Raw genomic sequence first — 15,715 nt, forward strand, 5'->3', positions numbered from 1 at the left:
TATTGATACCATAGTATGCTCTTATTTGTTATTTCTTTTCTATCTTATGGTAGATATTATTTCCCATAAAAAGGTTTTGAATATGGAACATAACGAAAAACATAATCATTAAAGTGTTAACAAAGGCTATATAAAGAGAGTTTAATTTTTTATTCTCAAATATTAATCTCAATCAAGTCGGAATCAACTTAGCTTGAATGAAGTTTGAGTGGAGTCGAGTTATTGAGTTTTCAAATTTCTGACTTCTCAGTATAGTGAGTGCTATGCCATCATTTGTTTTATTAATTCTATTTTGTTATATACTAAAAACAAGTAAAAATAAAAATTAAGACACTCATGTAGCCCTCTGATGCTTTAAGCATCCATCTCTCCTACTCTCTTTCCTTCTCTGTCTCCCTCGTTGATCAAATGCTATCCTAACCTTGAAGTCTTAACTCATTAATAGTGAGATCACCTTCTTCCTCTCATCTGTCTTACTTTGGTGTCCTGTTGGGTTGTGATCAAATTTGTATTATTTCTTACTATAGACATTCATATTATTCACCAAGCAAGATTCTTGTTTCCAGAAATTTTGATGGAACACTACCCAATCAAATTGAACACCTTTTAATCTTGTTTCCCATCTTTGCTTCATGGTATTCACTTTCATGGGAGTCAAGTACATCATGCAGCCAGAAAACTAGGGACCCATGCCTTTGTTCTACATGTTCTTAACTTACCGAACAGTCTCTGATCTAAAGAGAAGCAAGGATGGAAGCTAAATACACTGACATTTTTCACTACCAATGGATGGATGAATTACCATACAATCATCAATCACATTGCAACATTTCCGCTCATAAAGAATAAAATAGTTTCACAACTGTGAAATGCATTGGTGCCTATGGAAGCAGAGCACTCATTAACAGAAGTACAATTGTACAATCCATGATTATTCTAATTCTAGGAGCATTGTCCATATGTTTATGGAATCTTATGAGCGGAAATTCTAGGTTATATGCAGTACAGAATTTATTAGCCTATTTTGCTCAAAGCAATAGTGGATGAAACCTCGTTGCCCTGTCAAACTATAGCTTTTCTCCTGCTGTTCTGTCCTCACAGAATTGCATCCCTGATATCATGCAGTTCTCTTATGACATGTTCCATGTGCATTCGCTCTTTTGGTGATTCCTTGGAACATAAAATACCAACTCTAAGCACTGAAGTAATGCACTCTAGTGCTCTCGTACTGAATTCACTTGTTGATGGATTAGTGCGATCTGCTTCTGCTTCTGTTTCTCCTTCTTCGGATAACAAGCATGGGTCTATGATCTCAACAACTTTCTCTGGAACTGCCATCTCAACATATTGATGAAGGTTCAGACCTTCTAAGCTATCATCGGTAGGCCGCTTACCGGTGAACATCTCCAGCAAGAGTATTCCAAAACTGTATGCATCCCCTTGAACTGAAACCTTATTGGCCATCCCATACTCTGAAATGCATGTATATCAGTAAGAAATTTTGTATAAATTGAAATCAATTATAAGATGAGAAACTCAGATACGCGTTGATCTACTGATTATTAACCAGAATTCTATTGGTTGTACCAAATCACAAATGAAATACCTACAGATCTGATGAGAAAGATAGTTACAGAATCTCCATCAAGATTCTTTTATATTGGACAAATTAAGAAAGACATTGAGGATCTCTAAAACATGAAATCCTAGTAAAATACTACTGAAGGGAATACCTATATTTGAGACTATAAATCATAGATCAGGATGATGTAGATACCCATAAGAAAGTTTGTATAGTTGAATAGAGAACCAGATAAAAGTTCAGCAACTGATTGTTAGACCAATACTCCTTTATGGCTGCAACATGACAACTCGAATGTGGATTCTCAAAAAGTTTCACTTGATACCCTAAATGATGTAAAGATGCTGTGCACTATTGAGATGAATATTCCAAGAAGAGTTTTAGACATTTCTTTGTGGTAAAAACTAGCACTTGAAACAAATGAAACTGCATATATGAGAATCACACCTGGAGCAGCATAGCCGATGGACCCTTTCAATGTGACTGAATTTGTTGATCTCTGGAATGACTTGCTGACAGTTCTTCTCAGGAACCTTGCCAATCCAAAGTCACCCACATGTGCAACCATGTCATGATCCAGAAGAATATTGCTCGGTTTGAGATCACAATGGACGATAGGGGTTGGACCATGGTGATGAAGATACCCCAGTGCAGAAGCCACGTCGATCGATATATTCATTCTCTGGATGAGGCTTAGTGTTCGTGATGTGCCCCGTTCATCCGCTTCAGGATGGAGCCACTTGTCCAGACTGCCATTTGGCAATAACTCAAAAACTAGAGCTTTGAAGTCATTCCCTCGGAAATCAACACCTGAGCATGATGTTAGTACCTTGACCAGATTCCGATGCCTGATATTTCTCAAAGCTTCGCATTCAGCTGTGAAGCTTCTTGAAGCCCCTCTTTGCAGGAGGTTGAGCACCTTCACTGCGACAACCTTGTGGTCTTCCCAATCCATGGTTCCTTTGTACACAGAGCCGAAGCTTCCCATTCCAATCAGATTAGCAGGCGAAAATCCATCTGTTGCTCTGAGCAGCTCCGCAAAAGAGACCTTCCTATGTTGTTCTTTGATGCATGAGGCTACGGGAGAATGTGTCCTTGACTTGTGGAACCACCAACGAGCTGCAAACAAAGAGAGAAGAAAGATAACGCATAAAATTCCTGCTGCAAGTAAGATGACCGCGATCAGCTTCCCAGACAGATGTTTCTTCTTTGATGCTTGGTCAGGGCATGGTCTCAAACCAAGCTCTCGAACACCCCCACAGAGATTGTTGTTTCCTGCTACTGAGAATGCACTTGCATTGCTGAAGACCCCGACTTTTGGCACTTCACCGTCCAAGTTGTTGTAGGAGAGATTGAGATAAGTCATGTTATGGAAATTCGGTATCTGACCGGACAAGTTATTGCTCGAAAGGTCCAGCACTTGCAGCCCTTTTAGCTGGTTCAATGATGAAGGAATGGATCCCTGGAAAAGATTCCCCTGCATGTAAAGATTTTCCAGGACCTCACATTCAGAAATAGTGCTGGGCACGCCACCGGACAATCTATTATCGGAGACATCAATGGTTTGGATGTTTATTAACTTTCCAATTTCTAAAGGCAGGAATCCTGACAGTGAATTGTGTGAAACATTGAGGTACTTGTTGAAGGTGGGGATGAACATGATGTCTTTGGGCACCGTACCATTTAACTTGTTGGATGCAAGATCCAAGGTTTCTAGAGGGCACTTTCCGAGAGTCGAAGGAATGGATCCATACAATTCATTGCTGGCCAGACTAAGACTGCTTAATCTGGTCAGGTTACCCAGAGTTACCGGGATTTCTCCCACCAATTTGTTTGCGCCCAACTTTAATGTTTCTAATCTAACCAGGCTTCCCAGTGACGCAGGAATGGTACCACTGAGAAGGTTCGACCACATGCCAATTGTGTTCAAGTTAATAAGATTTCCAATCTCTGCAGGAATGCTCCCATATATTTGGTTGTCAAACAAGTTTAGCCATATAAGAGTTGTAGACAAATTGGCTATGGATTTTGGCAGCATGCCACCTAGATTGTTGTATGCGATACCCAATACAGCAAAACGGGTGCAGTTGGTCAAGGCATCTAAAAAGCTCCACTCAGCGGCATTCCTTGCTTCCAGCTTATTACTGGTGAGTATCAATGTCTTTAAACTTTGTAGGTGCCCCAAACTTATTGGAATGGTGCCACTCAGTTGGTTGCCACCTAAGAACAAAGCGGTCAAATTCACAAGGTTCCCTATCTCAGATGGGATGGTGCCGTTGAGATGGTTAATATGCAAATCGAGATATCCAAGGTGAACAAGATTCCCAATTTCAGGTGGGATGGCCCCTGCAAGAGAATTATTTGACAGATCAAGCCAGGTAAGAGAGGAGAGGTTCCCTATTGTAGCTGGGATGGCTCCTGTAAGTTGACTATTTGACAAAACAAGTTGGCTAAGAGAGGAGAGGTTTCCTATGGCAGCAGGAATGGGGCCGTTGAGATTGTTGCCGGCCAAGGAAAGTAATGTTAGGCTTGCAAGATTGCCAATCTGTGGAGGAATGCTCCCTGCGAGGCTATTACTCCAGAGGTCGAGCCAGGAAAGCTTCGACAGGGAACCGAGGTCACTGGGGATCTCTCCTTCAAGCCCATTGTTATCCAAACGAATAATTTGTAGCTCCAAACAATCGCTGAGATTGCGTGGGACAGCCCCAATCAAATTGTTAAGCCGCAGGTTGAAGGTTTGAAGTTTGGAGCAATTCTGAAACAGAGAGAGAGGGATCGTCCCATCGAGAGAATTATTGTCCAGCCGGAGATGCCGAAGGTGGGACAAAAGCCCGAGCTCTTGGGGAATGGGACCCTGAAGACTGTTGGTGGAGAGGTCGAGTCTCCGGAGGAAGGTGAGGTTGGCTAGGGATGGTGACAACGCGCCCGCCAAGTGCAGAGACACCAGCTCCAAAGCTGTGACCCTCGGTTCACCACTACGGTTGTGGCACCTCACCCCTTGCCACTGGCAGAAATGGAGGGAGCTGTTCCAGGAAGCCAACGCTTTGGATGGATCATCGTAGACGAAGGACTTGAAGGAGAGGAGGGCAAGGTGATCAGCGGAGCGAGCGTCTGATAGGGAAGCTGATAAGCCTCGTGAAGAAAACAACAGCAGAGGAAGCAAAAGGCTGAAAGGCCATGGCCAAAGGATGCATGAAAATGTGAAGCACCCTCCTCTTGGTTCCATGCAGGTATTATCTAGTAAGAGGCAATATACTGGATCGATCTATAAGTTGATATATATATATATATATTGCATGCTGTACCTCTCGTGCATTGACTAATTGCCATTGAATATTTGAGCATATAAGACTTTTCTCTCATTGATTAGCAGTAAACTCGGATTGATTCTAATCCGTAACATGATACTAATTATAGATGTGACCGTTTTCTAACTTATGAAGACATGATCATGATGTAGTTAGTCATGAGAAAAATGTTCTCTTGATACTAATTATTCAAGTTGAATGTTCAACAAGAAGACTATTGTCACTAACTCGATCAACACAATAATCATGATGTAATTAGTCATGAAGTAAATGTTCTCTTAATACTAATTATTCAAGTTGAATGTTCAACAGGAAAGCTGTCGTTACTGACTCGATCAACACAATAATCATGATGTAGTTAGTCATGAAGTAAATGTTCTCTTGATACTAATTATCCAAGTTGAATGTTCATAGGAAGGCTGTTGTCACTAACTCGATCAACACAATAATCATGATATAGTTAATCATGAAGTAAATGTTCTCTTGATACTAATTATTCAAGTTGAATGTTCAACAGGAAGGCTGTTGTCATTGACTCGATCAAACAATAATCATGATGTAGTTAGTCATGAAGTAAATGTTCTCTTGATACTAATTATCCAAGTTGAATGTTCGCTGTTGTCACTAACTTGATCAACATAATAATCATGATGTAGTTAATCATGAAGTAAATGTTCTCTTAATACTAATTATTCAAGTTGAATGTTCAACAGGAAGGCTATTGTCACTGACTCGATCAACATAATAATCATGATGTAATTAGTTACGAAATAAATATTCTCTTGATACTAATTATTCAAGTTGAATGTTCAACAGGAAGGCTATTGTCACTGACTCAATCAATATAATAATCATAATGTAGTTAGTCATGAAATAAATATTCTCTTGATACTAATTATTCAAGTTGAATGTTCAACAGGAAGACTGATGTTACTATCAACACAATAAATTATGATGTTGTTTGTCGTGAAAAGAAAAAAGATCAAACATGTAATGTTATCCAGAACGTCTACCAATAAAAATTTTGTATGAAGCATCAAGGAAGAGATCGACAACTAAACTCTGTATTTTAATTTTGCATGAGGAACAGTTGATCGATAGATTGAGCCACCAGTCGATCTCCTCTGTTACGTTAGGTTAATAATGCATGAATATTGACTGCATCCGGCGCCAAAAGTAGAAATAGTAATATGGAGACGATTTCCTCGTTGGCTTTTTCTTTTCTTTTTTATCGGTGACATTCTATCAAATGTTTTAAGTCGGTAATTCGAGACACAACATGATTTTTTTTTTATAACAAGATATATTAAAGTTAAATATGTTTGGTGATTTCTTTAAAAAAATATTTACATTTTAAATATTTTCAATCAGTACTTATATTTTTTTTTCACTGTTTCTCAAAAAATTTCGTTTATTATAATATATTAGTTTGTTATGGTATTTTTTTTTATCTGTTATAATACTTTGGTCACCACAATAAAAACATTGTATGATGTATTTGAAAATTCTATAAATAATCTAAATAGAATCTTAGCTTCAACTAATATAATTAAATACCTAATATTGTAATGATATATGGACAATGATAATGAGAGAGACACAATATGATGTCAATTATAATATTTTTAATATTTTAATAAAATATTATAATTTTTTATAAAAAAATATAATAAATGAGTCATAACAGTTAAAAATTAATTAAAATAAATAAAAGTTTTTGAGAGATATTTTATGTATTTTTTAATTAAAACTACTGCCTGAAAAAAAGAAAACAAATGTATTTTTCGAGAAATCACCCAAATATGTTTTGTTTCTAATCTGAATAAATTTCCGATGACTAGTCAAAAAATAATTTTACAGGTAATAATTAGTTTGGAGTCAAATTGAAGGAATCCATGGTGTTGTTCAAACTTCAAACCCCAAGTGGACAATAGGTTTCTTCTGGGAACCATCAAGAGTGAGATTTGAACTTTCTTTTTCTACTTCATTTGTGCTTAAAAATCAATGTTGTCAATTTTTAGCTCAAACAGGTCCCAACTCAGAAAGAAATAAAGAAAGCTATTTATCTCAATCCTACCATGAACAGGAAGAAAATTGCAGAGAACTGTAACAAATTCATTGATGGAGATTTGACATGTTAATAATAGAATGGCAATGAACTGGTTGGTACACACTCTTTTCTCATGTGATGTTGTTCTAAAAGGGCTCAAACAGAGAAAGAAATGTAAATGCAATGGAAATTAGGAGCTGTCATAAATGATAAAATGTCACAACTATTTGGTTGGATCGATTACATGAATCTTTCTTTTTCGGCCATTGAACTTCAAAGTTCATAAGACCTGACAACAAGTGAATTAAACTAGCAGAATTGGTGCTAGCCATCTCGGACATGCAATCAAACACAAATAAAAGATTGCAAATAAAAGGTATTAAGAAGTTCCTAATTGTCTAGGATCATTCTATTTCAACTGTACAACTAAAACGAGAATCACATTACACATCAAATTGTGTTTTAGCATAGGATGATGACACTTTTAAGCGCAGATTCAATTTCATCTTTGCACTACCATATTCTGGTTGTTTACATCCAGCTTGGTTAAGAATGATGAATACCGATATCGGTGGATGCTCAGGATTTCTGGTGCATAAAAGCTGCGGCATCAGACATCTTGTTTTGACTGTCCTGTTCGACCTTTACACTCCCAGGATCATCGACGGCCATGGGAGTAACATCCGGAGCCTAGCATGCAATGAATAGAGGGAAATAAGGCATGTTGATTAGCATTGCTATAACTTGAGATTCAGCCGTGCATTGATTAGAGATCATAAGAACTACCTTAAGGCCTGAGACCTCCTCAGCCATGGGTTCCACAGCTTTCGCATTATCTCCAACTACCTTTTGAGCTTCCTGCAATATAGTATCCAAATTAAATGAAAAGAAAAACTGAAGAAAAGGTTCCATGCATGTTGTGCGGAAATGAAGAAAAAAAGTAATACAGAAATCTCCATGCAAATGGTAAATCATGCCTGTGGATGTATATAATGAAGAGATCATGAAACTGTTCTTGTTATACCAACACCTCATGGATATACCAAGCCTCTAGATAACTAAATCTTAACCAATCGAGGAATTTCTAACAGAAATAAAGCAAGAAATATAACATATATGAGTCTTATTTTGAACAAAGTTGAAATCCATTTTTAGATTTTCCAAGGAAAGTCTCTTCCAAATGATAGGCATTTTGTTATACGTCATGGATATGCCAAGCCTCTGGATAACTAAATCTTAACCAATCAAGGAATTTCTAACAGCGATAAATCAGGAAATATAATATATATCAGTCTTTATTTTGAACAAAATTGAAATCCACCTTTTAGATTTTCCAACTAAAGTCTCTTCCAAATGATAGGCATTTCAGTAATTCAAGAAAACGTGTATGCATGTCATGTTTATGTCATATTAAACGTCCAAAATCGTCCCTTTGCTACAACCAAATGTTCAAATTGTTTGCGTACAAAAACCTTTCTTAAGGCCTGCCTCGCCTTTAGTCCTTCCCCATGAAGATTGCTGGTACGGTTAACAAGGTCATTTATTGGTTTGAAGGAAGAAAGGTTTTGGCATTTGTCTTCACACCAACAACGAAGCCCTAGATATGCCATGTCATATCCATCCTTTACCTCTCCAATCCTCCCTATCTCCTTCTGAACTCTTCACAGAGGATGATATATACCCCATCTATGGCTTACCCACAATTTAGTAAATAGTGAAATAAGTATGAAGGCATAAACAAAGTTGCTTGTCTTTTAATAATAATTAATGTTCATAAATAATAACATAATAGTTAAATATTATATTAACATTAAAATTAATAGCTCCTAGAGCAGAAAAAACAGTGACAACGGACTCTCAATATTTTCACGTGCTCAAACTCTATGGAATATGCAAATGGCTGTTAAGAGCTCAATAACAGGTAAAACAACACTAACGACAGGCTCTGCAGTAAAAATCAATCATAGCCGTTTAAAATTTAAATACAGATACACACGCATGCACATATATTGACAAGTAGTTGGATATGCTATGATTTGCACAAAGGATATCAGCAAACCCTACCTGATCTTTAAGCTCACGATCCATATTTTCCTTTTTTATTCTCATGTTTTGGATATTATTCGAAAAAGGTTTCCTGTACTCAGATATCTGTCAGTGAGAGGCATTGAATGCTACCCCAAGGAAAGAAGATGAAAAAAAAAGATACCAGGATGAATCTTCTGGATGCTTGGAATCATCCACTTCCATGTCAGACTCAGGATCATGTCTTTCATCTGGATCCTCTTGATCTTCATCTGGCTGAATATCGACAAGCAACATATGAAATAAACAGTGGGAGGCAACTTTCTCAAGTGTATTTTTCATATACTTACAAAAAATGTGAAATTACGTATGCATCACATCTCTTCATACACAGTGAAATTGCCCTTAATAAAACTAAATGATTGGAAAACATTTGACAAGACAACTGAAATAATTCCTTGCCAACAGGGCACCGGAAATGTATAAGGTGCATAGCCTAGACTGTAATATTTACTCACTAGTATCAAACTCCAGGATTGTCATTATTCTTGTACCACAAAGCATGTGGCATGTGGGTGTGCATACCCACTCAAGTGGTGGTCTGCAATGTCCATAATGCAATGTCAACAAAATCACCTTCTTCATGTTGGCTCCTGGTTGCAAGATAAGTGCCACTGTAATCCCCATCTCCAGTGTCATTGAGTTGTGCTAGTCACATGCTCAAGCTCAAGCCTAATTTTGCAAAAGGCACAACATGGAGATAAGGTTGACTGTAACTGACAATTGACGGCAATCTAATTTTCTCTGAGAAATCAGGTATATGTTAAGAATCAACCAGTGGCTGATAATTCGCTGGAAACAGCTCAGAACCAGTCAGAAATCTGTTGAGTCGACTTATATCGAGGGAAATTGGATGATCCCAGCCAATTACAGCAAGAAACCTCGCCAGCTAGAAGTAATCAACAGGAGGGGAGAGGCTGACGGAGAGAAGTGGTGACGGACAACTTACCTTCTATGCTACCGACATCCTTTCCCAATTGCTCCACTATCTGATGTTGTTGCATCACCGTCGCTGCTTCAACTACCAGCAAACTTGCACAAGCAAGTGCAAAACCCTCTATCCTAGTGGATATGTGCTTGGACTCAATGGAAGAAGGCGAGATTGTCCCAGCTTCCGAGGAAGTTTTGGAACGGTTTCCTTGAGTATTTGATATAATATATTTTATGAATTTATGTGAGTCTCTGCGGTAGCTTTTTGTCATTAAACAGTTTAATGCATTAGTTATTTTTTCTTATAACTATGATTTATATATTAAGCAGTGTGAATTACATACCTTATGTAGTTTAATATATAATTAAGTTAATTTAGATTTATAAATTGCATTATAACATAAAATTTGTATATAAGTTAAAATAAAATGCCTTCATTCATTATTACTCCACAATCGTATTTTTTTTGTTCTTTTCTAATTTTTATTTTTTTATTTTACACTATTGGACGACTGATTCCAATCAACCCACTCCGACAAAAACCTTCTTTTTGCCGCTGAACTTACCAATACCGATCTTGAAGTTACGACCTATAGCCATGACATTTCACTTCCACGATAACATAGCAACATGGTGTGGCATGATTGATACAGCAAATTTGATAGAGCAAATCCCCAAGCAAAGTTTGAAATACTAATAAAAAAAGTTTTAATAAATGCACAAGTAGAAAATATGCAAAAGAAGATATTGAATGACCTGCACAGATGCAATTTACATCCCTCTGAACCTTGGTTTAAATGTCGATCTAGCAGGATTTAAATGAGTTTGCCTTGTGCATGTTAGCTGTTTGCCTTTAGAACATTAGCTGTTTATAACCTGCATGCAGTCTATTGCTGTCACCCCTAGTAGTATGATGGAATCATGTTATACGTCATCTTCCACCTCTATCTATACACCATAAAATTATCAAAAGAATCATACATTTCTCATAATTTAAATGGTTTTATTTATAATTTATAGATGAGCCTACGAACATAGAAATCATGTAATATACAACACTGACAACAAGTGAGATAGCATTAATAATAAACCTAAAAGCAAGCAACACGTCTGACTCTGATCAAATTCAACTAACACAAGTTTAAGATACCATTTGGATCTATGTTGAAGATAAGACACCATCTAGCGAAAAACAACAAAGAAATTTTGGCATAAGAAGAAATAAACAAAGAACTAAGATATCTACGAAATGATTGAGGAAGTGAAAAAGGAGGAACCTATGAGCCTACTGCAACTTGACAATATATGTGCTTTGGCATGGACAAGATAGAAAAATTGTTTTCATTTATGAACAACTAGGTGGAGAACCAAAGAAAGATAAAATGAGGAAGAATCATCTAGATAATATGGACATATTGAAAAGAGACCTATAGATATTGTGGTTATGCGAGATGAATCAATTAATATTAATGATTCCAGGATGAGATAGAGGGAGAACTATAAATATTTTACTAAAAACAATTATAAGGATTAGCTCTTGATTTAACTAGAGATATTTCCTTATAGAAGACTCAATGATAGGAAAAGACTCTCAGTTGATCCTAAATAGTTGGAACATTGTGGCTTGTCGTTTTTTATGATCAAGTAGCTTATCTTTCAAAAGAGGTGATACGAGAAGCTTCTCCAAGAATGTTGTTATCTGGCAACTCCAACGCAACCTTATCTTTCAAAAGGCCTCCACTAGTTTTTTGAGACCTCCTGAAATCCAGTTTCAGGAAAAAAAAAGCCTAAACTAGATCAAAACACAATGCATTTTACATTTTATCTCAAGCTGCAAGGAACTGTTTCAATTACTTAGTTTCATCATTGATTTTGGTGCAGCTTCTGCCATAACAAAACCAAAACAAATGGTTTTTGACCAGTTCAGGTGAAACTCAAAAACCAGAAATCAAGCACACTTATTGTGCATTTGTAATAAGAGACTGACTATCTCCCTAAAAAGACGAATGAAAATTATCACACCTAATTTAATCTATATATTCAAAAGAAGAAATACAACATTGTGCTGAACATCAGCAAAAATCAATCAAGTAATAATTATCGACTTAAAAATATATATATTCATAGTTAATTTTCCTAACAATACATAAAATCAAGTCGATGCAGAAACACACAGAACTTGCTTTTTTACTATTAAATAAAATAATCAACATATAAATAGCAGTCAATCCATTTCATTTTTGCAATCAGCAATGAACTCTTTCTTATTAAAAATTTGCTTAACACATTTTTATTGCACATCCAGTAAGACAGAGTTTGTATAACTAATATGGATTTAGCATAATTGGAAGCTGAGATAAAGGACTATTTGATTGAAACAAAATGTTAAAGTAACAAGGATTAGAGACCAATAAATAGGGCTTCAGCATAGAAAACTACCTCTGGGAACTCTGTATCAGGTGGCCGTTCCTGAAATTGGACACTAGGAGCATGACGAAGCTTTGAAAGATTATCTAGAAGCCTTGCTCTGATCTCATCCAATTGCTGGCGTGAATTCTTATTCTCCATATTACTTGGTGCAACATGGAGAGTATAATCTGGTCCAAAATACTCATAATATTCATGTTGAGGCATCTTGTCATCAACTTCTATTCCAAGTGCAACTCCTGTCTGATCAAGAAAGTTCACAGACAAAGTTAGATGTTAAACTTGGTAACCATGCTATATTAGGCTTAGTATTGTGTTACTTAAAAAATACAGTTCACATCATTAAAGGAATTGAAGCTAAAGGATTTTTATGTTTTGATCCCAAGTAGAATTTGATGATGATAGAAAATGGATGGCTTTTGAACAGGAAGACACACACACACACACACACACACACACACACACATATATATATATATATATATATATATATATATATATATATATATATATATATATATATATATATATATATATATATATATATATATATATATATTCAAAAATAGATCCCATAGATGCACGCTGTTAAGTACAATATACTTTACTTGACATATGCACCCAAGTTCATACCTGCTTGATCTAGAAACATGTTGGATCATATCCAAAAATTCTTCTTTTCTTTTCTATATGGTTAAGCATACAACTAACGCTACAAACTTGGAAACCTTAAAGAAACAATGAAAGTACACAATACAAGAAAGTTTTGTAACTATTTAATTCTATTCTTCTCCTTCACAGAATTGGAGTGCTATTCAGAAAAATAATGTGCCCGTTACTTTACCTAGAAATATAAATACAATCATAATAAATAGAAAAAACATGTGGATTAAGAGTGCTAACGGTATTGGTTTTATCAAAGTACCTCATAACACCAACAGCGAGCAACATTCCTGATAGTATATCCACCCCCACCTACCAGCAATAATGGCACATTGAAAGATCTCATATATCTCACACACTCTGCATGGCCTCTAATAGAAAGGTTAAAACAGCCCAACCTATCTCCAGATAACGAATCAGCACCACACTGAAGTACCACTGCACCAGGCCGGAAGACTTCCATCACTTTTCCCATAATGGGTCTAAAAAGAGATTGATAACTCTCATCATCTATTCCATCATCTAATGGAACATTCAGAGAGTAATATTTCCCCTTCCCATATCCAATATCACGTATGTCCCCTGTTCCAGGAAAGTAATCTCCAAATTTGTGGAATGAAACTGTCATTACTCGGTCGGTTGTGTAAAAGGCCTCCTCCACACCATCTCCATGATGGATATCGATGTCCACATATAGCACACGCTGAAAGCACAAAGACCAATAGACACACCATTTAAGGTAACAAAAAATACGAGACAAAAATAGACATAGGAGAAGACAATATCAGTTAATCAAACAAAACAAATCATTCTCCAATCCAGTAGATCAAAACAAACAACCAAGGGAAGTAAAGCATTGGCATAAAATGTACTTGGACATACATTTTGGTAATCATCAATGCCATCTGAATCTATGAAGCTAAACGACTTAGGAAACCAAAGCTTCTGTGATGAAGGCCATTGTCTCAAATTGCTGAAGGACAAATCACTAGATCATCTATTCATCATTGTAGAAGCAATTAACATTTTCATTGATAGATAACCAAGTCTTACTAGTGGCATCAGAATTCCTTCCTGTGGTTGATAGCCATATCACTTGTTGTCTTCCTTGAAAACCACATCGACAATTTTCATTTCTCTTATGCTTACAAAAGCCCTAATTCAGCCCTCACAAACTCCACCCTTGAGGTTAGGCAAAACAAATTGTGGCACCAGATGTTTGAAGCACATGCTAAAATGATTTTAGAATAACTAAATTATTAATCTTTACCTAATATCATCACTCCTTCTATCATACAAGTCATGCGATTATTTTATTATACGGAAGGCAGAAAAAGCAGTTCCCTAGGGGCAAATAAAAGCCACAAATTTAGGATGGCAACAACCCTAAGAAGGAGCAGAACAGAGGAATCGACGAACCTCGTGGTATTTGAGGAGCTCGAGGATGGAGAGGACGATATCATTGACGTAGCAGAATCCGGAGGCCTCGCACTTCTTGGCGTGGTGGAGGCCGCCGGCCCAGTTGATGGCGATGTCGTGGCCGTGGTTGAGCTTGACGGCGCCGCCTACGGAGCCGCCGGCGTAGGCCTGGCAGAAGGAGTAGAGACCGTCGAAGACGGGGCAGTCCTCGCCGACGTTGAAGCGCTTGAGGGCGCGGATCTGGTCCTGCTGGGTCTCCGGGGAGATGGAGCGGAGGAAGGCAACGTAGTCGTCGGCGTGGAAGCGGCAGAGGTCGCGATCGCGGGCGGGGTTGGGCTTGTAGACCTGCATGTGGCTGAGGAGGCCGTAGTGTGCGAGGAGGGCGTGCGTCATCCGGATCCGGTGCGGCTTCATCGGGTGGCCCTGCCCGTAGTAGTAGTTCCCGATCTCCGAGTCGTAGAAGTAGCACACCTTCCGATTCGTCGCGTCCGGCCCCACGCCCGGCAGCGAGTTCCCGCCGCCCATCTCCATGCCAAATCCCCTTCCCTTCTTCCTTTTCCTCTTCCTCCTCTTTACCTCTTTCCAATCCTATAGACTATAGAAAACAAAGAATGGGAAATTAAACCTAAGACAATGGAGACGTTGGGAGACGCAAAGAGAGAGAGAGAGTGTGTGTGTGTGTGTTTATATAGGTTGGCGATTTTTTTTATTTAAAAATAAATTCTCGAAAAAACACCTGAAAATTTTTTCTAGTAGTAGAGCCTTAATTTAAAAAAAATTATAGAAGACTTTTTTTTTTCAAATGATCATTGTGTGTTGATCGATCATCGCTATACACTTAGTCTTTGACCGAGCCTTCAATCTATTGGTTGTTCTCTTCTCTCGTGTTAGACCTACCTAGCGACAAACATTATGAGTGAGGGTGGGCCGCCTTCCATCCTTGGCCAGAGGGCTATGGGTAATGATGAGGGCATGCCCTGTCCCTTCTCATCGATGATTGACGATAATGAGAGAGCATAATATCGCTGATAAATATATGCAAAGGATATTTGATGTAATATTTTATATATATTTATATCTTTCGATTTTATATATGCTTTAAGAGGGCTTACAGTAAGCTTAATAACCCCATTTTTATTAGTTTTTGTAGTTAGTTTAGTATTGTAAATGTAAGTTACGTGCAGTCGTCACGTAGAGATAAAACTACTTAAAAATAAGTTATCTAGAGAACTATTTTGTAGATTTTCTAAC

General features: G+C 37.3%; 2 protein-coding genes across 2 annotated transcripts; both read right to left on the reverse strand.

The window, feature by feature from the left end:
- Positions 1-870: 870 nt before the first annotated feature.
- On the reverse strand, positions 871-4,876 carry LOC103976587 (probable LRR receptor-like serine/threonine-protein kinase At3g47570). Its single transcript, XM_009391855.3, has 2 exons — positions 2,030-4,876; positions 871-1,472 (listed from the first exon to the last, which is right to left on the reverse strand). The coding sequence occupies exons 1-2, from the start codon at positions 4,806-4,808 to the stop codon at positions 1,096-1,098; spliced, it is 3,156 nt and encodes a 1,051-aa protein (XP_009390130.2). The 5' UTR covers positions 4,809-4,876; the 3' UTR covers positions 871-1,095.
- Positions 4,877-7,319: 2,443 nt separating this feature from the next.
- LOC103976450 (histone deacetylase 1) lies at positions 7,320-15,120 on the reverse strand. Its single transcript, XM_009391646.3, has 7 exons — positions 14,465-15,120; positions 13,308-13,748; positions 12,395-12,625; positions 9,150-9,241; positions 9,005-9,077; positions 7,727-7,798; positions 7,320-7,630 (listed from the first exon to the last, which is right to left on the reverse strand). Exons 1-7 carry the CDS (start codon positions 14,993-14,995, stop codon positions 7,520-7,522), a joined length of 1,551 nt encoding a protein of 516 aa, XP_009389921.2. The 5' UTR covers positions 14,996-15,120; the 3' UTR covers positions 7,320-7,519.
- Between the last annotated feature and the right edge of the window lie 595 nt (positions 15,121-15,715).

Source organism: Musa acuminata, chromosome BXJ3-2 (assembly GCF_036884655.1).
Source record: "Musa acuminata AAA Group cultivar baxijiao chromosome BXJ3-2, Cavendish_Baxijiao_AAA, whole genome shotgun sequence".
Taxonomy (NCBI): Eukaryota; Viridiplantae; Streptophyta; class Magnoliopsida; order Zingiberales; family Musaceae; genus Musa; species Musa acuminata.

Excerpts from the sequence above, each read along its gene's own strand:
- LOC103976587 (XM_009391855.3), bottom strand. The coding sequence starts at position 4,808 with ATGGAACCAAGAGGAGGGTGCTTCACATTTTCATGCATCCTTTGGCCA. Across the intron at positions 1,473-2,029 it reads CATCGGCTATGCTGCTCCAG|AGTATGGGATGGCCAATAAG; the intron begins GTGTGATTCTCA and ends CATGCATTTCAG.
- LOC103976450 (XM_009391646.3), bottom strand. The coding sequence starts at position 14,995 with ATGGAGATGGGCGGCGGGAACTCGCTGCCGGGCGTGGGGCCGGACGCG. Across the intron at positions 12,626-13,307 it reads CTCGCTGTTGGTGTTATGAG|ACAGGAGTTGCACTTGGAAT; the intron begins GTACTTTGATAA and ends TTTCTTGATCAG. Across the intron at positions 9,242-12,394 it reads CTGATACAGAGTTCCCAGAG|CCAGATGAAGATCAAGAGGA; the intron begins GTAGTTTTCTAT and ends GTCGATATTCAG.